The sequence below is a fragment of the Lissotriton vulgaris genome, chromosome 5 (assembly GCF_964263255.1).
Source record: "Lissotriton vulgaris chromosome 5, aLisVul1.2, whole genome shotgun sequence".
Lineage (NCBI taxonomy): Eukaryota > Metazoa > Chordata > Amphibia > Caudata > Salamandridae > Lissotriton > Lissotriton vulgaris.
The window spans coordinates 1,823,667,630-1,823,693,430 of record NC_141693.1 but is presented as its reverse complement, the minus strand read 5'-3'; the positions used below and the strand labels follow the sequence as shown (position 1 = coordinate 1,823,693,430).

The window sequence follows — 25,801 nt, the reverse complement described above, 5'->3', positions numbered from 1 at the left end:
GAGAAACTCCTTGGAAAGTACTCAGACACCCCTTGTAACAGACACAAGGCCACTAGTCAAATCATCACACCCGAAAACAAGGCCAATGACTGCCCACCTACCAAGGAGAAAAGAACTTTCACCTATGCCCAAAAGAGCAGTTAAAAAGAAACGGGATACGGGTAACTGTACAAAAAAGTCCTCTGCCAAACCAAGAAGAAGAAGGCTGGAGGAATCAGTCTCAAATCCTGGGCCCACGCGAATTCGAAGATGAAGCGCCCACTGATCTGGAATTCATGATCGATGATCCACAAAATGCTCAAGTCCCCACCATGAACAATGACTTTTGGATTAAAGTGGGGGTAGAGTTTTCTGATCTTTTGTCCCCTCTTATTGTGAGTTTAGCTGCAATTGAAGAAAATTTATTGTCCTTATCTAATGCCAGGGGGCGGTAGGAATTCAAAAGAGGGCTGCTGACAAATGTCTACCTGCGATTCCAACTGGTTTGGTTGGTGGGGGTCCCGTTGGCCTTGTCCCACGAGACTCCGGGGCTGAACTGTTAGGCCAGGAGGGCAGGTCAATGGGTGCAGGGACAATGAGGTGTGCAGTTGCTGCTCCTAATGCTAGTCAGGACCCAAATTCACGGCCAAAACCCGCACTAACTATGGTCCCTAACGCACTTTTACAGTTACAATGTTCAGGTAACTCAAAGCCAGTTCAAATCAATCTTCCACCAGATTCTAGCCCCTATGTTTTGGTCTTAGCAGGGGTCCCTGCATTGACTAATGAGAAAGAGAAGTTGTATACCTCCCTTAAGAACAAGGTTACAGACTGGCTCAATAAACACAGGCCTTTGCCACCAACCGTAACCAGTGAATTACTACTTGTTCGAAGGGTTTCTTGGCTGGGCAATAGGGCAAAGGATCTAAACGGGGATTGTGTGCTAATTAACTTCAGAGACACACGGACGGTGTCTCACATCTGCTATTGGGGTCAGTCTAGTACGAACACAGCTATACAGATGCTCCCTTTGTCCTATTTCTATCCCCAGGGGCAAACTGGCATTAGTCAAGGCTCTGAGCTACCCTGGAATCAAGTGAAGGGAAGAATTCGTTCAGGCGGCACAGAGACCTTCCAGGCCCACCGGCCATAAGCCTACAAAATAGGTCTAGTAGTTTAGACCAGGTGGACTGACGGTGGCCCAATCAGGGGACCTCAAGGGGGGCAGTGCTTGACATCGTTATGGCTGATACGACACTGGCTGGTCTCCCAGATAAAAGGAAAAGAGCTACCACTAGCATGCCAAGGATGGTGGGCGGATGCGGGGAGCCTACACCAACACTATTGCTTAATTGTACTAATAACAGGAGCCCTATTGGTAGTTGCAATTACCCCTGCGTTTCTGTAGTTGAGCCCATCAATACACCCCCGCCCCTAGTGCACCCAGTGGCGGGGACTAACATGGGAAGCATGATCTTACTCAGGGAAAACGCTGAGGGCCCCGGGCCAAATTCACTTAAAATATTATCGTGGAATTTGGCCGGCCTCCCCAGCAAATTGACCTGCCCTGATTGTTATGTTATGCTAAAATTTATTTATTAAGCGCTCGTACGCCCAAAGACTTCATGGCGCTATCGAAGGGAACATAACACATTGTAAAACTCAACAGTAAGCCTGATTAAAAAGCCATGTTTTAAGAGAATGTCTAAAAGTGAGAAGATCTGGGCTCTTTTTTAAAGAAAACGGTAGCGAATTCCAAAAGGTGGCTGCAAGATGGTCAAAGCAGCAGCCGCCAAGGCATTTTTTCTTAAAAGGCGGAACAACCAATAAAGCTTTATAAGTAGAGCGAAGATTTAATGAAGGGTTATATCTGGAAACAAGGTTTTTTTATAAATTTCGGGCCTGTGTCCTGTAAGGTTTTGAAGATAATACATCCCCTTTTGAACGCAATTCGCTGTGCAACAGGCAGCCAGTGAAGTTGTTTCAAACCAGGTCTAATAGACTGCCATTTTGCTTGTTTTAGAATAAGCCTAGCAGCTTGATTCTGAACAAGTTGGAGTCTTTTTTGCAAGCCCGCTGGAAGTCCCAAATAAAGACTATTTGAGAAGTCCAGTCGGGACAAAACAAGGGCAATGACAACCTGAATAAGTGCGGCTTGCGTGAGGAACTGGGCTATTTTTTTTATTTTCTTGAGTTGAAAGAAGCTTGCAGAGACTACTGTGCCAACTTGTCCTTTCAAAGAGAGATCCGCACTAAGTGTGACTCCCAGACTTTTAACAGAGGAAGATCTCATAGGTGGAGCCCCCATGCTAGATGGCCAAAAGCATGGACTCCAGCTTAATTCGCTTTTCCCAGGCAAGATGAGTTCTGTCCTGCCTGGGTTAAGCTTTAGGTGATTAAGACTCATCCACCTCTGTATGTGAATCATGGTGTTCTGAAGTTCCACCACAGAGTTTGGAGTGTTAAGTGGAAAAACAAGTTGGAGATCATCCGCGTAGTTATAAATTTTGACTTTGGCGTTCCTTAGGGAGTATACTAGTGGGCGGAGATACAAATTAAATAATAAAGGTGACAATGATGATCCTTGCAGCACCCCACATGTAGTGGGAGTTATAGGAGCTGTGAAAGTGCCAAGTCTTACTGATTGCGTGCGTCCTGTGATAAAAGAGGTAATCCAACTTAAAGCAGGACCCTTGAGGCCGGCTTGTTCGACACGGTTGATAAGAATGGTATAATCAACCGTGTCGAACGCTGCCGACAGATCTAAAAGCACAAGGTCCTGGTGGATGCCTCTATCGGCATTGCGTCTTAGAGTGTTTTGGACAGCAAGAATCACAGCTTCAGTCGAGTGACAGGGACGGAAGCCAGCTTGATTAGATTCAAGGTATTCAGAATTTTCTATGAATTTGGACACACAAGTAGAGACGTGGGCTTCCAAAATTTTTGATGCATATGGTAGGAGAGATATTGGCCTATAATTTATCTGGTCATATGGGTCCGCTCCTGCTTTTTTAATCAATGGAATGAGCAAAGCTTTCTTAAGGCGGCTAGGCACTTTGCCCTGTGACAGTGATCAGTTTAGCAGCGGGAGAACGCCCTGTGGGATTGCCAACCCCACCTCCCTAAAAATATGTGGGGGGCAGGTGTTATCACGCGAGCTAGATTTAACACGTGTAAGGAGATCAGACAGAATTTTAGCATCAATGGGAGGGAAGGTTTCTAAAGTAAAAGAGTTGTAATAGACATCATGCAGAGGAGGAGGAGGCAAGGAATTTAAAATACTCTGCTTTATAGTAATGATTTTATTTAGAAAAAAAGCATTCAAAGAATCACAGAGCTCTTGAGTAGGTGTAACCAGAAGGGTAATTTTATCACTGTTACTAAGATCGTTGACAATGTTAAACAGATCTTTTGTCTTGTTCTGCGAGTTTAAAATTATCTCGGAGAAATAATCGGTTTTCTGTTTAAGAATAGATTTTTGATACAATTTACGAGCCGTGCAGTAATTTGCTTTGTCTTGTGGTAGGTACCAGGTCCTCCACTTCCTCTCTTTTTGACGGACTTCAAGTTTTAAGGTCTTCAATTGTGGAGTGAACCATTTATGTGCGTCATTAGGGCGCGAGCGGGGGAAATTCTCACAAGGTGCATGGATATCAGCTGCCCGTTGCATCCAGTGTGAAAAGGCTTCTTCAATGACGTCGATGTCTTTAGTCATTGGGGGAAGGGTAGTGGCCAAGGTGTCCAAAAAAGCCGGTGTGTTAATGCCCTTCCATTTCCTAATTATCCACCTGCTTGAGATGACTGTTTTATGCCTCTATCGATGATAAGTATAAAATATATAAGGAAGTGGTCAGACCAGATACAAGGAGTTATGGAAGAAATGGATAAGGAAAGGTTCTGAGACCAAATTTTATCCAAACTGTGCCCCTTCTCATGAGTGGGAGAATGGACCTGTTGAGTCAAATTCAGATCTAAGAGTAAATCCTTAAGTTCAGCTGCCTGGGGGTCTACCTCAGTGTCATCAAACCAGAAATTAAAATCCCCAATTAGGACAATTTAGGAGTAGTTTGTTACAAGGGAAGCCATTTGTTCGGCCAGTGAAAAAGAAAAAGTAGGCATAGATTGAGGTGGCCGATAAATCAGAACTAATAATAGTGCTCCACTATCAGTGTCAGTCTTAAAAACGACATTCTCCGTACTGGCTAAGACAAGAGATGGGAGTATAGTAAACTTGTGAGTGTTGTGAATGATAGCAGCTACTCCTCCCCCTTTTTTCCCTGAAAGACGGTTGACATTTAAAATATAATAGTCAGCTGGAACAGAGGCCAAAATATCTGGTAATGAGTCCTGGTTAAGCAAAGTCTCGGTTAAAAACATGATATCAGGTTTCTCGGATGTCAGCAGTAGAAATATGTCCATTTGGTGTTTAACCATAGACCGTGTGTTAAGGTAAATACAATGGAGTTTAATCTGTGCTCTCAATGAAGACTGAGTGGCTGTATATGAACCAGGAAAAATAAAATTACCAGCTGTACACTTGTTGTTAGAGATGCCATAAAGGGAAGTGCGTTTAGTACATACAGGGGTATTTGTGGGCAAAGGTGATCGGGGGGTCTGAGAGTAAGTAAATCATTAGAGGAGTATGAATGTGTTTGCCCATAAGTTTTGGCCCCTGGCCCCAGTCGGCCGCGGACGGGCGCAGACGGGCTTACCATCGTCGTGCCCGCTGCGCTCCCGGATTGGGGCTCCTTTGTGGACGAAAGGGACGTCTGTCTCTTTCAGGAGACATGGGCACGCACTGAGTTACACCGGATAGGCTTTGTTACCTTTTCTGTCCCGGCTGCCTGGGGTGGGAGAGGCCGCCCGTCTGGGGGCCTCACTATTTGGGTGAGCACTCACCTTGGATGTACAATTAAGGTTTTGAATACTAACTCGATAGATATTCTGTGTGTGGTCCTTACTTGGCCAGACGCTTCAAAAATTCCACTAACTAATGTATATTCTCGCCCCGTATGCCCAACTAGTGAGTCCAGTACCATTGAGGACCTTTCCCTCTTTATTCCAACAATTCCGACTGGCACCCGATTGTTGGTGGGCGGCGATCTGAATTGTCAGTACGAACCCCTTAAAGGTCTAAAGGATGACGCACTTACTGCAGAGGATGAGCACTGGTCCATACCTGCAATCCAAGCTCCCTCTCCAAAGGCTTGGACCCCGTTAGCTATTCAAATTCTGTCACTCACTTTAAACTATTCCTTAAGAGCTTGCAATGGTCGTACTCCTTCTGACACCCCAAGCCAAATATACCTATAATAAACTGGAATAGATGTCTCTTCTCGACTATATAATGGTGGAAACAAGGCTGTGGCCTTTGGTCATTGATTTTAATGTTGGTGTAAGAGCAGAGAGTGACCATAATGCTCTTATTTTAAAACTGGGTCTACCCTACAGCTGTGGAAGCGATGTTGCATCTTCTGAAGAGAACGACGGTAATCTCACCGTCTCCAATGACAGACGTAGAGTTAGCTGGCATAAATTAGTTGAACATCCGGAATTATTGGGGAATCTCTATAACTCAATTCTTCCCATGTTCAATGAGCTGGCAACCCTAACTAGACAACCTTTATCCCAAGATTATCTATTTCAACTAGAGGAACATAATAACAGGGTCTCTCTAACTTTGGCTGAGCTACTGAATCCACGGGTAGCTGGGAGGACCAAAAGGGCATCTCACTGCTCCTGGTACACACCAGCCTGCAGGCAGGCGAAACAAGAGCTTTTGTTGGCTATTAAGGATAATGACAGAATAAAAATCAAAACTAAGAGGGTAGATTACAAGAGGATAGTCAACTGTGCCAGAAGAATGGGACCACAAAAAATGGTCCAATCTTTCATCAGCACTTGAAGTTAAGGACTTCCATAAATTCTGGAACATAGTCAATAATGGTAGTGGTGAGCTGAAATTAGCAATTGAACCGACCATAGCCCCTGAAGTCTGGGAAGGGCATTATCGGGTTTTATACTCTCCCAAGGGTCTCATTAATCACACAGTAGATTCAGCGTTCCAGGCTGCCGTATCATTGCACCCTGAGGCGACAGAGTATACAGTGCAGGAAGTTTGTAATACGATCTCCAAACTTGCTTCTGGGAAAGCCCCAGGCCTGGACAAACTTCCAGGAGATCTCTTCAGGCAGGAGCCAGGAATCGGGGTCCTTACTTCCAGATTATGTTTAATGCGATTCTGAGAGGCATGACGGTTCCCTGTACTTGGCTGGGCGCTGAGATAGTGCCCATATTTAAAAAAGGCTCACCTCTGCTCCCATCCAACTACAGACCGATCAGCCTCATTGACGTCCCCCAGAAGATTTTTGCCAGACTCATACTGGACCAGATCCAGGGTTGGATGGATGAGTCGGCAATTCTTAGTCCTTACCAGGCGGGGTTTAGAAAGAATACCTCAACTGTGGACCAAATCTTCCGGCTCCAACTTCTATATTGGAAAACAGTGAGAATTGAGGGTGGCAGCCTCTATGCGGTATTTGTAGACCTCCGCTCCACCTTCGATCTTGTCCCCAGGGCTAAACTTTGGGCCGTCCTTCTTGAGCTTGGCATACCCACACACCTTCTGATGGTCTTGATGAGGCTCCACGAGGTGAACTTTGGGCAGGTCAGGTGTGGGAAAAATGGCTCACTTTCATCTAGATTTCCCGTTGGCAGGGGGCTAAGACAGGGCTGTGTCCTTGCACCTACCCTGTTTTGCCTCTATGTCAACGGAGTAATCAAGCATCTCAATTGAGTACCCCACAACGATGCTCCAAAGTTGGCAGGCAACAGCGTACCGACAATTATGTTTGCCGATGATACCCTTTTACTGTCTAAAACCCCTATGGGGATTCAGAGAATACTGGATGGTTTCCAAGATTTTTGCACCATTCGAGGCCTAGCGATCAACTCTTCAAAAACTAAATACATGATCTTCAGTCCTCCACGAATGACCAGGGCGAACCCCAGCTTAGGGCCGATACCCTTGGAAAGGGTCAGTATCTTTGATTATCTTGGAGTCGCACTTAATGAAAACCTAACTTGGGGCCCCCAGCAGACAAAATCCCAGCTAAAACTGGCCCAACTTTCGGGCGGTATCCTCAAAGTATCTAATAAATCTACAATCAAACCTCTGAGACCACCCATTGAGATCTATAAGGAAAAAGCTAGGGGTGCTATAATGTATGGGGGTGAACTGTGGGGCTACTCTCCGAGGTCCGAAATCACCACGACCAAAAACAAATTCCTAAGAGGGCTATTCGCTCTACCATCGAGTACACCACTCTTTCCCCTAAGGCTCGACCTGGGTATAAGACTAATACACGAAGAGTTAGCACTCAAACCCTTGAGATTTTGGCGCAGACTCTGGGTTACCCCGGAGCTGCTACACTATAGAGATGAACTCAAGGAGATTCTGTCTTTTCCCGGTTCGGGGAAATTGCCTTGGCTTGCTTACATAAAGAAAGAATTCATTAGCTTAAAACTTCCAGAGCTTTGGTTCAATCCAGAACAGGGATGTAACAAACTTTCACGCTCTCAGCTCACAAATGTTTTTCGTACAGATAGTCTTACCACTTCTCAATGCAACCCAAACACTGGTTCCATAACAGCCTCTTTTCTCTTGGTTAAAGATTCTTATCTTTATGAGGAATTTTTAATAATATCTACCCTCTCTTGGCAAAAAAACTATACGTGCAGTGGAGGTATGATGTTTTACCGCTCCGAGCCTTTACCTGCAAGTGGTTACCCTCCGCCCTGTCCAGCTGTCCAGCTTGTAAATCTGCCATTGAAAACGAGTTGCATGTGTTGTTTTTTTGCCCAGGCTATTCTAAGGCCAGGAACTATTGGCTGGTTCCCCTATGTAAAAATCTGGGCCTTCAAAGATGCATGCAGGCATTCAGAATACTAAAAACTGACACAACAGGATCAACTGTATTTGCTGTTTCAAAATTCTTGGCTGCTATGTGGTTTAAGCGCAGGTCATTGATTGAACGCACTTAATCCTGTACTTCTAGCCCATGGCATATTGTATTGTATTTTTTATATGTTCTTATTTGCTAGATGATAATATTTATTGTTTTAATATTTATAACTGTGGCTGATACCTATGTAATCTGTATAACCTTTTTGGGCCGTTAAATTTTTTTTTAATTGCTTCTCACAGAATGAATTTATACCGTTATCAATATCATAATGTTTTATTACTCACTGTCTTCTTTTATGGCACACTGCCAAAATAAAGACCTTTTGAATAAATTTTGGATACCAAGATGTAACCTACAAAGTTGTTAAAGTGTATATCAACTGCTAGTAAATAGTACTGCAGATTTAGAAATGCATGTTATTTATTGCTTGTCTGAATGTAAGATTGAAAAACTTAAAGTTTTTTTAAAAGCAATTTCTTTTGACCTCACTGAAACACTACTAGTAGCCATAGACAGTGGCACAAGCAGTTATGAGTTGAATTTCCAAACAACACACAAAACTACACAAAGAAGGATGCATGAAATAAATACATGTCACAAAAAACTTTACTTAATTCATAAACAAACAATATGCAAAAAAACTAAGTTTTAATGTGAAGGTTGGAAGGTGGTTTTATTTCTAAAGGTCATGGGAAGGTTGGAAGGTGGTTTTATTTCTAAAAGTCAAATGATGTGCTAGATTCTAGCATATTGCTCCTAAAAAAATGCTATTTTAATTTTTAGACTAAAATTTCAAATTTCTTCACATTTACAGAGTGCTTTACAATTTTATTTTTTTCTTTCTTATGTAGATATACCTTATAATCTGCCAATATTAATTTATTTTCTAAGCAGCCACAGATCCCTTGAGCAGACGTCACGGACTCCCTGGGGTCCGTGGACTTCAGGTTCAGAACATTTGCCATATGCTATTGCTGCCCTGTGTAGGTTGGTGTCTATCTTGGTCCCTACCTTGTTTCCAATTGGCTCTCAGGCTGCTCTAACTCAGTGCATACCCCATACTATAATAGTCTGGTAGGGTCCGATGCTTCTTTTAGCCCTGCTATTCTCCGCAGGCTGATTGTATCTGAAAAGCACTTCGTATTATGGGGCTTATTAGGATAACGGATTTTCTGCATCCTCTGGGCCGGCGGAAGCCACCGCCGGCCCGGAGGATGCGGAAAATCCGCTGCGGACCCACCAAAAACCCACCGCCACATTAGGATGGCTGGTTGGTCCTGGTTTCAGTCTGCTGCTTTTCCGCCGAGGTTGGCTTACAACCGCGGCGGAAAAGCTCTAATATGGTGGCGGTGTCTCTCAGACACCGCCAGCCATATTAGGATGGGTTACAAAACATGCTTTTCAGCGGCGGGTTTTCCGCCGTGGAAAAGCATGTGGAACTTCACTGCAGGGGCCCGATGCGGGGCCCCTGGGTGAAGTGGGGCTGGGAGGTGCACATGGGGGGTACCTATGGTACCGACTACATTTGTATGCAGTAATCGGCAGGCACCGCACGGTGCCTGCCGCTTTCTGCATACAAATGCAATGGATGCATTTTTATCATTGCGGCGGGTGCAGCTTGAAGCTGCACCCGCTGCAATGTTAAAAATAGAGGATGTGACCGCCATGGTGGCGGTCACATCCTAATTGCATAGGAGGGAACTCCTACTCTGGGGTCGTGGACGGACGCAAGTCCGTCCACGATCCTAATGGGCTCCTATATCTCCCTGGGCAGTAACCTGATTCGTTCAGTCCCACTGAACTCACCCGCATGCTTCCCAGGCTGATCTTACCCGATGGCTACCTCGTGCCGTAACTGCCTTGGCAGTCAGATTTCTTTTCACCACTTACTTTCTAAGCCACTTGCGTCATGTTCTGGTCTTACCTGACGGGAACCTCGTGCCATTGCTGCTCTGTGCAGTTGGCTGTCTCTACGACTGGGGCTCTTTTCACCTGGTGATTCCCCCATCTGTTCAGCCTTCCTGCTTTTTGACGGGGTCACTTTTACCTCCTGTTTCAATCGAAGGTCCTGCAGCTGCTGCCTGTGGGTACAGATTCGTGCTTTAGTTACAGGTGAACAAGTGGAGGTGACATTCTAGGATTTTACAGCCATGAGAGCTCTATATCTGCCTTTGTCTGCATGTATTGTATCAGATTAACAATGCTCATGTTTTTTGACACAAGATAGTTCCAACTACAAGTTACACCATTTCTTGAGCGAAATGCCCAGAAATTGAGAATTTACTGATTTAAATGCAAAAAATGCATTTCATATATGAAATGTATACAATTAGTGAAAAGAACAACGTTCAATAAGGTCTGTATGAAACTTGTGCCTGCACTAAATGACATGCGTCCAATCATTTAAATCAACCTTCAAACCATTTTCGGCCTTATACTTTTATTTCTCCGATAAATTGGTGATCTTTCTGAAGATACCATGGGCATATTGAAATTTTAAGCACATTTGTCTCTACAGCTGCAGCTAATTTGGATGGAGGCAATTTAGAAACAAAGAAAGCTGCTTCAAACAAATCTCCTTTTCAATTTGTTTCACTAATCGCATTTTAATATGATTTACTCTTTTGCAGTTGTAAATCCTGTCCTGCATATTGCTCATTGCTGGTTGGTTTTATTGACACTCATTTGCTTGCTTATTTGATAGCGGTTTTATTTCCGAGTCTTATGTTTGTCCCTTCCATGAAACCTGGCCAGATTACTTGCACTCCTCACTTTTCAGACACTATTTCTTTCTTTCTAGTTAAACACTCCATGGGAGTGCATGTCTTTTCCGGATGTCTCCCTCATTAACTTCTCTTCCCCTCTCCGCTGCGCTCCTGTTTTGGATTAGGTGATGAATCCACTCTCATAAAATCTTTTTGTGATCAAAGTCCTAACCTTAGGCTATCTGATATTAGTTTTGATGGCTTCAGCCTTCAGCACGCTTCCCCCAAGGATTTAAAATAACTAGGAGATCAAATGATCAAAATGAATTAAGGGTAACCTTCAAGATGGCCAAATGATTGCAGCTATTTGAAAATGTCACGAGAAAGTCTGCTCGAACAGCCATGAAGCTTGGTGAGTAAGATTTTTGGGACAGATAAACTTTAGGCAGCTACATTTTTGTATTTCTGTGAGCCACTATTAAATACATTTGGCCAGTCTTGCTGTTAGGAATCCAAACTCTAATCTGCTACATGCCTGTGCATGATAATGCCCAAAACACGTGAAACTTTCTCATTCAATGTGAAATACATTTCCTATTCAATACATGTAGTTAGACCGTTATTAGGAAATATTTAAAAATACTGCTTGAAGAAAAACATTCCACCAAATTAAATTTCTCTCTAGGCCTCAAATACATGCCACACAAACAATGATGAGCTTTTACAAGGATTTATTTAATATTCCAAAAGCAACGTGCCACTACTGTTAGCGGAGAAGTGACACCCTTAGGGGCTGACCTGGCACACTGCACACGCGCCCTCGATGCTGCTGTTTCCTGAAGTATGGAGCTACTCTGCTGGAAAAACTTCTCATAATTCTCAGCATCTCTTGTGGGGAAAATTCGTCGGAAACCGCCCATATTCTTCTCCTCGTATTGTTCAGCCTGCTCTGTCCAGGCAACCTGTAGACTCCTTTGCTTTTCTGCTCTAAAAGGAGAAGTCAGAGAAACAGATTGAAAGTACTCGTGGGAAGCAATACACAATCGTTTTTGTTAGTCAAGAATTTCAGCTGATAATAAATAGACTGCCACCTGCTTACTCCTACCACGAATGTGCACCAGAACATCACAGAATATGAGAATGAAGTAACATCCCCTCAAGAGATGACTGGCAAGAAAAATGTGCTAACAGAACACTGATCATTGGAAGCAACATTTTAAGTTTTAATAACTGAAATACAAGCAATGAAGCGCTGAAATACTTACTGTCAATTAAAACTGTGTGAATTAACACAGAGCAGATGCACTTTAACTGACCTATTTACTACACTTCATACTTTTGAAATATGCTAGAAAAGAAATAACGGTCTATGAAAAGCACTTATAAATAAAAAAGGCAATAGTGCAGGACTCACATTTGTAATGAATGTATCATCAATTAGATCTAAATTTGGAACTAGGAACAGGATACAGTAGCTCACTGCTACAGTACTTCACTGTTGTGATTCACTCATAATAGCACACAGAGTCACTGCATTAGTCCAGTGCAAAGAACTGAAGGTTGCCAAGTGTTCCTCACAGCAAAGTGGTCAGACAGATGTAAATGTAAATGTACAGGAATTTATATAGCGCAAATCACCGAGCGGTTTCTAAGCGCTTGCTTAGGGAACCCGTCCTGGTATTCCCCTGTGAGATAACCTCAGGAGGGTATCTGCAAGGTGAAAGCCAGGCATCCCGCTGCGAGGGGCCGTTGTGGAGATTAAGCAAGCTATTGCCCAGAGTCGCAGAGTGTGAACCCGTGAATCGAGTGGGCACCGGAGCGAGAATTGTCGAGTCCATGGACATTTTTAGGACTCAAGACCCCGCCGAGCCGGGAATTGAACCCTAGTCCCGGGCTGACCTCTGCTTCCAGGTCTGCCTCCTCTAACCAGTGAGCCACACTTCTCCACCAGACAGATATTAACCCAATAAAAACAAACCTACGCAAAGCCAAGAGCCGCAAAGCCAATTGCTTTGCTCTTGCAAGCTTATTATGTAAAATAATGACACACTATAGATAAAAAAGCAGAGATCTTCGTACCAGCCCTGAAGTAGACTACTTTTAAGATGGATTGTAAATGCTGTCCCTCATAGTGAAGGGAACACATAGCTGATCCAGTGCTCCATAAAGCATGTTGTGGTGGACAGAAGCAAAATACAGATGGCATATGAACAGGCCAATGGATGAAGAGCCCCTGGTGGTGTGCATACACGTATGTAGGTATGTATGTACATATATATTTTTCATATTATTCTGTTGAAAGTATGTGACATGACAGTTAAAGTTGCCTCCAGGCTCAGACTTACAAAGGGATCAGCTAAAGGGTTAACTCAGCAAGAAGACGATAGAGTAAGTGTGTGCAATGATAAAGAGATCCCTCAAATCAAAGGCAAAATAGCACATCACGTCAACACACGCCCCTAGAGGTATCCAGGGGAGAGAACTAGCGGGGAGGCTCTCCAGGGTGAGCTGGGCTCCAACCTACTGTATGCACACAAGTTTCGCTACCTGAGAATTAGATTCACTTACGTTACAATGTCCCTCTTAGCACTACTCAATAGAAGTGCTGGGCATACAAAAAAAGTGTAACGGGTTGTCCTCACACACCACCAGGTGTCATGCCTCATCATAGGACAACCTCACTCTCCAAAAACCCAGTTTGATGGAGAGTGGGTCCACACCTGGAAACAGGGAGGCACTTCCGAGTTAGAATGGGCCAGCATGAACAGTGAACATAAAACCAATGTGGCATCTTAGATTTCATTTATGCATTGGACACACCACTTAGTATTAAAAATTGAAAATTTGGGGATAAGGGGAACTATTACCCCATCACTACTATTACCGTCGTCGACATGTTCCTGCCTTGTGAATCTACTGAGTCCGCAGCATTCTCCAGGACAAGTAAACAGGCTCCTGGTGAGGCAATGTTGTACTAAGAATTGCCTTGTTGTTAGGGGGGCCTCTGTCTACCTCTAAACTATAACTTGGTTCACAGATACACCGATGTAGGGTTTTCAATGCCCCGTGGAAGAAGGGCTCTAGGGGCAGTTTAGAGGTAGACACAGGTGACCCTAACAACAAGGCAACACACAGTATGGAAATAACATGTGCAGACATTTGAAATAGTGGGTGGGACTCGATGGCGAAAATGGAAAGGAGTCTTTTATCCAGAGAGGTATCTTTGATTTAGACTGACTAAGCTATCTGAGCTATTTTAACAGATCTTAAATATAAAATAGATACAGAATAATGGCCAGCGTTTTCCAAAAGATATGGGGAAGCAAACAAACAGAAGCTGTCACAGATCCGTGAAACAAAGCAGCCCCATTAAATAATAAAAATATCAGAATTTGTAAAGTGCACAGCTATCTTCGGAGACGTGTCCCGGCGCTGGGGGTCGTCGGGAAGATTAAGGGAGCTATTGCCCAGAGTAACATGGTGCTAGGCTAACCTGCCGCCGGCACCGGAGATCGAACCGTGAACGCCATGGTCCAGAGTCAGGCACCCTGGCCGCTGCGCCACACCTCTTCCATTAAAGATTCCATTAGCAAGTTACTCATTTAAGGGTGCAGGGTTAGAACCTTGTATTACCTACTGGCCCACCTCCGCCCTATGTATTCACACAAAGCACAATACTCCGAATGAGTCAAAGAAAGGGAAGAGAATATTTTAGATGTCCTAAATTTCCCCATGTCTGCAAGCGATGCCAGAGGCACGCCAGTGGCTTTGTCTAGAAATGAAGCCTGGTTGGCCTGTGCCACCAGCAAGAGGGGCACAAGGAAGCAAGGCCCAAGCAGGCACAGTGAAACAAGCAACTGACAGTGATGTGTTAGAGTGTTCCTTAACATTCTAAAGACTAATGAAGATGACGTTTTGGAAGCACTGTTGTATTGTATTGTAATTGCGTTTATATAGCCCTTACTAACCCTGACAAGGCGTCAAATAGCTTTTTCAGGGAGTAGCAGGCTACTCCGGAACCCATAAAGAATTAGTGGCTAATTAGTATAGTGAAAATATGAAAGTAATTTGATTGGTGGAGGGAGTTCTTGCTTTCCCTTACTCACTTCCGGCGGAAGGGGGGAGCGGTCTAGTTTCCTACCGCCGCCTCCCCTCTTAAACGCCAGGTGATGGCTGGATGCAGACCTACCAACTGAGGTACGAGTGCTGCCGAGCTGCTACCAGTGAATTGTTCATTTGCGCTCTGTTCTTATTGCAGGGAGCACGAGTTTGGTGTTCGCACTGCTTTGTTTTGTTAAACTTTTAACTGCCATTCGCAGGGGGCACGATTAAGGTGCTCATACTGCGGGTTCATTTTTAATAATTATTTTCCAACGCATCACTGTTCTTGACACTGGCGCCACTGCTGTGAGAGAGCAGGGGGGCTCGAGATCAGGCGCAGCGCTATAGACTTCTAAAATTTCACACTCACCTTCACTTCCTACTCCCCGGTCCACCCCGAGCTTAGCTCGTTGTTGTGGAGGGAGTTCTTGCTTTCCCTTACTCACTTCCGGTCCTACTCATAAAGCAGGGAATCTTTTGGACCCCATTCTTTCTAATTTAGAAACCATTATTTGTGAGGCTCCTTTACCTATTGTATGGTCTGATCATTATATGGTGACTTTCTCTGTTACCATTGGTTGTCTACCAACACCCTCTCTACTTCTACTGAATTAAGGCCATCCAGAAATTGGAATAAGCTGGACCTTAAGAAACTTAATTCTTGTCTTGAGAATTCTAGACCTTCCACAGAAGTCACCAGTTTTGAAGCAGCTGATGTTATTGATGCCTGGCTTGCACATGCTGCCGATGCATGCGTACCCCAGCGCATGCAAAAGCTCAACCCACACCACCCGCCTGCGCCCTGGTTTACAGCTGCATTAAAAAAAGAAAAAAACATCTGCAAAAACCTAGAGCGCAAATGGCGTATAAAATATAATCTGTGCTCCAAGCAAACTTATAAAGCTGCCTTAACTAAATATCATTCACTGTGCAAAACTGCAAAAGTTGAACATGTCAATTTAACTATTCTTGAGGCACAAAATCGTCCTAAGGCACTTTTTAAGGCAGTACAAAAGCTTTCGGGCACATTGTGTCAGCCCAAACCACCTTGTCTAGATACCACACAGTGTAACTCTCTGGCTGAATTTTTTATCGCCAAAATTGACACCATTTATTCTGATTTTGAAAAACCTGCCCCTCCTCCTTCTTTTCCCCATTCATCTGCTCCAGTCACCTTTTGTGATAGAGTGACTTTAGAGGATAGGTCCCCTACCCCTTTACAGCAGACCCCTCCTAAAGCATTTAACTCTACGATCCCCTGTGAATCTGGGGTCCCAAGAGAAACCAGTCTTCCGTCTTCACAGTTGATCGGTACATGGGATCCTCTTAATATCAATACTCTTTCTGATATTATCAGTAAAATCAAATCTGGCTCCCCACTGGATCCTCTTCCCTCTCAAATATTAAAAATGCTGGACAATTCTTCCCTTGAACTCATTGTGGATCTTCTTAACACCTCCCTTAGAGAAGCTATAGTACCCTCTGCATGGAAACATGCAATGATAGTGCCTCTGTTAAAAAAGACTAACGCTGACTCAAGCATTCCATCCAACTTCCGCCCTATTTCACTTCTCCCGGTTTTTTAAAAAATTTTGGAAAAGCATATCAACTCACTTCTTTCTTTTCCTTTGGGTTTCTGTTTTTCTTGTTATGTTGTTATACACTGTAGCTGCCTGTGGAAAGCGCCGGGACACTCTTTTAGAGTAGCCGAGCGCTATATAAACGCTTTTTAACATAACATAACTCACTTTCCATGTTGAATCTAGGGGAATCTTACATCCATCCCAACCCGGTTGTAGGTCCGGTTTCTCGACGGAATCTACTCTGTTGGGGGTCTCTGAAAACATCCGATGCCGAGTGGATAGGGGGGAAACCGTGGCACTCATTTTGCTTGATTTGAGTGCCGCATTTGATACGGTTTCCCACCCCATCCTTATTAATGCCCTTAGATCATCTGGCATTACCGGCTCTGCCCTCAACTGGTTTGCTAGTATTCTTTCAGACCGTACCTTCCAAGTTTTCTCTTCCTCATCAGTTTCCCAAACCTGTAAATTGGCGTACGGTGTTCCGCAAGGTTCTATCTTGAGCCCCTTGCTTTTTAATCTGTATGTCAGACCATTGGCTACTATTGTGGAGCCAGCTGGGCTCACTATTTACTCGTACGCCGATGATACCGAGATCATCTATTCTCTCTCTACGGGTTCTCACTCCTCCTCCTCTTCCCTCTGCGCAGGACTTAGCAACATCGCAGCTTGGATGTATGATAACAAATCGAAATTGAACGGGGGGAAAACAGAGCTTCTTCTGTTTGGCCATAACACTACCCTATGGGGACCCCAACATTGGCCCTCACAAATGGGCACTCTCCCAGTTCCATCAAAAACAGCACGCAACCTCGGCGTCATTTTTGACAACCAGCTATCTATGAAGAACCATGTGGTTAAAACATCCTCCACTTGTATTACCATCATCAAGTGGTTGCGTAAGATCATCTGGATGCTCCCCCAGGATACTCAGAAAACCGTAGTCCAGGCATTAATCACCTCTAGACTGGACTACGGGAACATTCTTCTCCTGGGGGCCTGCAAAGAGGTGATTCGTAAATTACAGACAGTCCAGAATATGGCGGTGCGACTGCTCTGTAATCTCCCCAATACATCCTCTACCTCCAATTCCCTACGTACTCTGCATTGGCTCCGCATTGAAAGTCGCACAAAATTTAAAGCCCTCTGCTTCATGCACAGAATAAATGCTGGTCTGGCCCCACCCTATCTTAACTCTTTGGTTGAGCACTATTGTCCTCCCCGTACTCTTCGATCATCTAATCAGTATTTGTTTTCGGTTCCTAGAATTAAAAGATCCAGAATGGGTGGCCGCTCTTTCTCCTGGCTGGCCCCCTCACTTTGGAATTCCCTTCCTCTTTTTTTGCGTACTGAACCTTGCTACCTTAAGTTTCGCAGACAGGTAAAAACCTGGTTATTTAACCTGTAATTACCTTCCTTTTGGCTCGCCCTCTCTCATTTGGTTTAGCGCCGGGAAACCTACGGGTAGCTGCGCGCTTTATAAACTTAAATATAATAATAATAATAATAATAATAATAATTGGTGGATATGTTAGTTATTTGGATTGAGAAGGATAGTGGAGGGATAGAAGAGGGAAAAAGGTTTGCATTTATATTGCGCTAGCTACCCTTGATAGGGTGTTGAAGCGCTTTTTTGGCGAGTAGCACGCTACTTCGGAACCCATACAGTGTTAGTGGTGAATTAGTATAGTGAAATATGAAAGTAATTTGAGTGGTGGATATGTTAGTCAGATTATTTGGATGGAGAAGGATAGCGAAGGGGTAGAATAGGTGAAAAGGTTTGCATTTATATAGTGCTTGCTACCCCTGATGAGCTGTTGAAGTGCTTTTTGGGCGAGTAGCATGCTACTTCCAGAACCCATTATATAAACTGACAATCAAAATGTTAAATTTGAAACACTAATGTTGGAATCTTTGAGTAAATTACTTGAGCACATTCCTTCTACCTTGACGTCCAACCATGCAGATGATGTTTGGTGTATTTTTTCCATAGATACTGTTAAGATCAAGGTGAACTCTACGAAGAAACTACCTCATATCTCACAGTATCCCATGTGTCCTGAGGCTGAAGGTGGACTTGACCCTATCATTGACATTTTTATTAGGAATGGGCCCAAAGGTCTACTATAAGTACCTGCCTGCCTAATTTGATTAGGCAGGGTGTACAAAGGTCCACTGTGAGTACCTGCAACACTCCAATTCTCCCCATTCAGAATGTGGGGAAAACTGCTTCATCCAAGACCTCACAGTTGCCTAGTGATACCAAATCATGTCACCATTTTTTCTTGTATGCTAGCCACTGCCTTGTGATTTACTGTAGATTTATGCTCCACCTTCTTTACCATTCCCATTCGTAAGGAAAGCCAGCATCTCTTTGCATTTCAATTCAGCGGATGACAACTAATTTAGCAGAGGCTCCAATAAGGATTTACTGATTCCACATCCATTTTGCCAGGTATTAAAATAAGACCTTAGCACCTTGGTCTTTCCTGAGTGTTATACATTGGCAGAGCAACTGGAATTATGCGATTGTGCGGCTGCTGTGTTTTTCGCATAAGTATAGATATGCTGCATTTGTCACATAATCCATCCGCTCTGCATAATCTGCAGATTTTGACCCAAATTGTTTTTGTTTCTAGCACAAATGGTTCAAAATGTACTAAAGCCTCAGCTGTATGTGTTGCAGTGCAATAGAATACTCTTTGGTAAGATTTAGTGATTGATTAATTGATTGTGGAATTTATATAGCGCACAATTGTCCAGAGGTGTCTATGCGCTTTTGTGGAAGAGAATGCCGAAGATGGTATATTTTAATTTGAAAAGAGCCATGTCTTTGGAAGCTTTCTGAGACCGAGCAGTGTTGGGCAGCTTTTGATATTTAACGGAAGCAGGTGCCACAACCTCACTATACCCAAAACAAAGCTTCTTCCTCCCCAGCTCGCTTTCTTGAATTTTGGTGTCTGGAGGAGTTTGCTCTGTGCTGAGTGTAGGTGCCTTGATGGATGGTACCATGTGGTGTGTTGCTTCAAGAATGCTGGTCCATTTCTGTGAACAGCTTTGTATGCTAGACATAGGGCTTTGAAATCTATTCTTTTCATCATAGGAAGTCAGTGGAATTTTTTCAAGCCTTCAGATATAAGCTGAAATTTGGGAACGTCTAGCAGCTTTCTGGCGGTAGCGTCTTGTGCTTGCTGGAGTTTAACCATGTGCGGTTTCTGAAGGCCTAAGTATAGTGTGTTTCCATAGTTCAGTCTAGCCATGGCTTGGACCATTACTAGCATTTTTACAGCTTCAGGTGGATTGATTTTAATGTGAGAAACACCAAAGAGACGACTTTATTGACCTGGTGTTGGAAGGTCAGTCTGTTATCAAAAATGACACCCAGATTCCTCACTTTATGGACTGGGGTGGGGTGAGCATCCATGCTGGGAGGCCACCAGTTCTGCGACCAGAATGATGGGTCAGAACCTAGTAAGAGGACTTCTGTTTTGGTTCCATTAAGCTTTAGACAGTGTGTTCCCATCCATTGGCTTATCTGGGACATGGATTGGTTAAAACGCTCAGCTGTTTCCTCGGGCTTGCTAGAGATGGACACCACAATTTGGGTGTCATCAACGTAAGATATAAGTGGGAAGCCGAATTGTCTGAGGACCCCAGCTACAGGGGTCACATAAAGGTTGAACAGGGTGGGGCTTAAAGAGGAGCCCTGCTGCACCCCACAAGGCAGAGTGAACTGCTCTGAGCAGGAGTCCTCAATCTGAACATATTGGTATCTGTTGTTCAGAAAGGATTTGAGCAGCTTTTGGGCAGAGTTATTGATTTCCAACTCTTGAAAACTTCTGTCTGATTAAAATGTCATGGTCACAGTGTCAAAGGCCGCCGACAAATCCAAGAGGATCAAGGCGGCCTTGGCACCCGTGTCCAATATTGCCTGGATCTCCTTTGCTGCCATGATCAGGGCAGTTTCAGTGCCATGTCCTTGTCGGAAACCATATTGTGGGGAATCCAGCAGGTCTGCTGAGGAAATGAAGGTCGTAAGTTGGGAGTTAAAAAAAATTTCCAGGGCCTTGGCCGGAAAAGGGATCCTTGCGATTGGTCTATAAATGCTGTTGTCATTGGGGTCTAGATTGGGTTTTTTCAATAATGGGAGAATGTATGCTATTTTCCATGCTTCTGGAAAGATACCTGAGATAATTATTTCTTTAAAAAGTATACTAAGTTGTTCACTGATTGTATCCAGTGCCATATGAAATATATTGGGAGGACAGGGATCTGAGGGTGCTCCGGATTTTATTGCTTTAATTGCCTGCTCCACCTGTTCTATGTTTGGTGGCATGAAGGAGTCCAAAGCATTGGAGGGGCATGGGGAGATTGTGGGGGGAGTGATTACCCTGCCGTTGTCCCGGTTCGAAAGGGATTCGAAGATCATTTGTACTTTATCCTTAAAATACCCTGCTTGCTGGTTGCTGAAATATACGCTAATATCCTTTTTTTGTGGTTAAGGAAGTTTGACTAGCTTCTTCAGTGTTGAAAATAGTGCTTTGCTGGAGTTGCCTGCCTGCTTGATTTTATCTGAACAGTAGTTACTTTTCTTGTCCAGTAACAACTTTTCATATATGCTCAAAGATTGGGAGTATAACATTTTATTGGCTGTTGAGTAGTTGCTTCTCCAGCGTCTCTCTGCCTTTCAGCAAAGTTGTTTCTGTTTGCGCAAGGCATCGCAGAACCAGGGTTTGGATTTCCTTGTGCGCTTGCTAGTGATACTTTTTTCTGGTGCCAGTAAGTTCACTGCGGATTTAATCTAGTTGGTGAAATTACCGGTTGCTTGATTTGTCTCATATTTTAGGTCAGGTTTAGAGAATGCAAGAGCGTATTGCATCAGCTGGGGGCCAAATATTCCTCCAGTTGCGTCCTTTAATTATCTTTTGGTGTAATTGCGCACTAGAGATGTGATGTGTTGTGGTTCTTGTGAACAGGATGGCTCTATGGTCTGACCATGGAATTGTCAGATTTTCTTGTTGTTTAAGATTGGGACTGGATGTAAATAATCCATCCAGAGTGTGACCAGCATCGTGGGTGGGGTGCATTACTTTCTGTTCCAGCGGGGCATTAGACATCATTTCTATTAATGATGCTGTATTGTGGTCTTCTAAATCTTCAAGGTGGTAATTAAAATCACCTCATATACAGTAGCCCTCTGAGTTGGTGCCTGATTCTATTATTGGGTTGATGATTTCCTCGAATTTGCTTTTACTTTTCGAGCTAGGAGGTCTATACCGTAGGGTGCCATTGAAGGTATAGTTGGCACTCAGGGTGATTCTGAAGGAAAGTAGTTCACAATCAGGGCTACTTCCTGCCGGGGATCTAGCTCTAGGGAGTTGTTGATTATAAACACAAGTCCACCTCACTATCTTGTCTATCATTTTTGATCATTGAGAATCCTAGAGGAATAGCTAGGGCCAGATCAAAATCAGAGGCGCTACATGCAATCCCTTCGATGTTGTTGTGTTAAACTGACATTAATGAGATGCAGCCAATGCTCAAGCAGTGTTAACAAGTGTAAAAATGAAAAATAATGAAATTATATACACCTCATTACGCTACATAATTGACCTTTACTTGCCGCATAATTCACTTGACCCTGCCGCATAATTTGGCCCTCCACTGCTGCATAATTCCAGCGGCCCTGCACACTGGTACAGCACACTAATAATCTGTTACTTGTATCAGCCACTTTAGAACAATGCAGGATTTATATATACCTACTCACCCAACCAGCTAAGAGGCTAAATGCTTCAAAAGTGAAATTACAGGATGGCGAGTGGCATCTGTCGATGTCAGTCTTCCAGATGCCTGCCTGTCAAGAAGGCAAACTACATGATAACCTACTAGTCACCAAGCACCTGATCAAACTTCCCATTGATCTGTCTAGTGCCCCAATACCCAGTAGTCAACTCATTTATTTTGTGGATGGTTCAAGTCTCGGAAATTATGTTGGAAAGCTAGTTTCTGGATATTATGTAGGTACCCTATATATAGTTGTAGAAAATCAACACTAAGCGAGGAGCTATAGCTCAGTGGCAGAAAGTCAACACTTACCCCGGCTGCACTAGATGCCGGTGGCTGAGCTTGTTGCCCTTATCACAGATTCTAAATATGCATTTGGAGTTGCCAAATACTTTGAACTTTTAAGGATGCAAGGAAGACTCCTCACTTCCTCTAGAACCCTCATAAAATGACATGTAGGTTTGAAATCAGTTAGATGCAGTGGCGACTGGTGCATAGAGGCGAAAGGGGCGTTGCCCCACTAGACTCGGGACGAGTCTCGAACTCAAATCAAAAATGAAAAAAGATTCTACCTGTTGTTGTTTTTTCCTTGGAAGGGAGTCGGGAGGAGGTCACACCCGGCAGAGACACGTCCTGCGCATGTGCTGGCAGGGGAGAGGACTATTGCTCGCCCTCAAAGCACATGCGACAGGAGTGATGTCATCCTGAAGGGAGCGGCCAAATTAAGGGCAAAATGAATAGCTTCTAATTGGGGCGCCTATGCTGCGCCCCAGGCATCTCCAGCAACGCACCACTGAAATCAATGGCAAGGGGCAGGGCAGTGGGTGGCAACAACCCGAGCACTCCCTTGCCTTCGCACTAGTCCCAGACCTCCTGATTGGACAGCGGGAGGTGAGGGAGTGGGCTGCAGATTGCAGAAGAGCCCGCCGACCGCCGCGTAGCGCCCGAGGCAGTGGGAAGGAGAGAGGCGGGCTGCGAGCAGGAGAGCGCGGGACGGCGACTTTAGGAAAAATTGTGATGCAGGCATGACCAACAGTGCCTGTGGGTGTCGCTCTACTCCGTTCTCAGGCCCAGCAGCACAACAACATTTCCAGGGCCGGGCAGCAGGATTCGTCAAAGATCAAGGCGTGACCGAGCCTCTGTACCTGGGCCCCATGTGTGTGGGGCAGGCCGGCCCTTGCTGCTCCTGGAGACCCCCGGTAAGCACTAGCAACACCCCTGCCTGAGCCTCCTCCTGGTCATCTTGTTAAGGCCCGCCACCTTCATAAGAGCACCTGGCCAACGTGGAAGTGCGGCACTGGTTCCTGGTGTGGGATTGCCTTGAAGGGCTAGGCTTGTGACGACTCAGAACTGGAGTGGGCAGGCAAAGGTAAGTTAATTTTTTTAAATTAAAACTCCCACCGAGCGCCGACCTCCCGTCCCCCCACCTGTGAGTTATGTCGGCCGCCACTGGTTAGATGCACTCGTGTCTTTTAAAATTGCTGTCAAATGTAGTGCTTATCTATCCTTATCAAAGTAAGTCTCAGAAGAGCCCTTGCTGATCAATCTGCTAAGAAAGCTGCTGGGTCCTCCACTCGTAAAATAACTATGTATGTTATGCAAATGGACGTTTTTCCTGTGCCCTAGTTCAAGGATCTGTCTGGAACAGGAGCAGGCATTTGATACTGAGAAACAGACCTGGATTAAGCAGCATTCTTAAAAGGACTTTGACTAATTGTGGGGAAACAGCATCAGGAGAGTGGTGGTCTCAAAATGTTAGCTCCTCAACCTGGCCAGTCTATATCTACAAGCAAAGACAGTGGTAAAACATTACCGAAAGGCCTTCCACTCAAATACTCATATATAACTGATGCAAATAATGTTCAGTTTGCTCGAATCCCTGCAGTGGGGGATAGAGTAATTCCAAACATGGAACATAGATTAGGACTAATTTTAGAAGCACATGAAGCGCTCGCCTCTGAACACGCAGGTGTTTCCGCCACAGTGTCATTATTAAAATAGGGATACTGGTGGCCACACATGAGGAAACAGACCAGAAACTATGTTTTGGAATGTGAAATCTGCCAAAAGAGGAAAGTCTATACAGTGAAACGTCCTGCGCAGATGCCCCTGTTAATTTCAGTTAAACCATTAGCTTGCATTTACCTGGATCACTGCGGTCCCTTACAGAGGGAAGGTAACTATAAATATATCATGGTCGCAGTGGATTTGTGTTCAAGATTCATTTGGATGTGGCCTCAGCGCTCGGCTGATGCTTGAACTGTTATAAAAGATCTGTGGGTCTTTATCGGCACATACGCAGCCAGCACGCTACATTCTGACCAGGCTCCTGCGTTTAGCTCTCGAGCTTACAAGGAAGCCATGGCCAAATTGGGCGTTGCAATGCGGTACCCTAGTCCATTCCATCCTGAGGGAAATTCGGTAGTGGAGAGAAAAAAATGGGACATAAAGCAATCTATAACAGCTAGGGTATTAGGCTTGGTATTAAGTGTCCAACATAGTCTTAACAATCTGCCAAGAAGTTCTCTAGGGGTATCACTCCATATGAAGTCCTTTTTGGAACCATAATGATAATTTCGGATCTCGATTGTCAGACTTCAGTGGTAGACCAAAAACCCTTTGATATCAAAGACCGTTTGGCTGTTTTACAGGACTTAAATGAAATAAGAACGAAACAAAGTAACGTGTTCCTGAAGCCAACCACCACTGAAGAGAAACCGACCGTCCCAGCAAGGCCTGTTGCTGTATTTACAAATCATGAATACTTAGAATGTTCATCGGACTATGAACAAATGTATTGTTATAATCACTATGGTTATCATTTCTTGTACAAATCTGCAAATCCTAGAAATACACTGATGTATAACCAATGGGAACATTGTCCGACGCCACCAAAGGGTAGCTCAAAAACATTTTATGGCAAATTTCCATACTTTTCAGGTTTTAATGTATCCAATCCAGAAGCATTTTACTTTAAAAATGTTAATAGGACAGGACTGGAAAGTATTTTGACAAATACCAAACAAATTTACTCTGTGGCCTTTTATGCTCAGCTCTCTTCCTTGGGTTTCGACTTTTGGAAAGACAACATTGAGACAATAACTGTCTGGGGCACAAAAGACTGGCAAGTGCAGGAATTGAAGCCTTATTTAGAGCCTGCAGTATCCCAGAGCAAATAATGTTTTTGAATGACACTTTCCAACAGACATCTTGTCTTGGGTTAGCCAAGATCAAAGAGTTAAACAAACCGTCCATACCTACACCTGATAACAGTAACACTTCAGAGGGGGGAGGTCAACGTACATACTATTTTTTCCATCACAACAGTAGTAGTAGTAAAATCAAAGTTTATTTAGACAATAGTCTATAAACCATACACATGACCATGGATCCACTTAACAATAGTAATTTTTACATTATAGTTCAATTTAACACTCAATACACATTTAAAACCCTAAAAACACTAAATTGACATTTTTCATATTTTAAAATCTTAATATCTTAAAATTTCCCGTTTTCCTTGCTTGTCTCCCTTACAGCTTCTCTTATTGCTTTCAAAAATTTCCCCAACGCAATTGTAATATCTAAAAACGACATTTCTGTAAGGAGAACGACTGCCTCTGATCGTTTGTTCACTTTATACTTTAAAAATATTGGACGTAAAAACATTTTACGCACT

General features: G+C 43.9%; 1 protein-coding gene across 1 annotated transcript in view; it reads right to left on the bottom strand.

The window, feature by feature from the left end:
* Positions 1 to 25,801, bottom strand: part of TTLL6 (tubulin tyrosine ligase like 6) — a 279,018-nt gene that overhangs the window by 121,941 nt on the left and 131,276 nt on the right. The window contains exons 9-10 of the mRNA XM_086920507.1: positions 11,450 to 11,638; positions 9,871 to 10,027 (exon numbers count right to left, since the gene is read on the bottom strand). Of these exons, the coding sequence (XP_086776633.1) occupies positions 9,871 to 10,027; positions 11,450 to 11,638 (346 nt within the window). The remainder of the gene's footprint in view (positions 1 to 9,870; positions 10,028 to 11,449; positions 11,639 to 25,801) is intronic.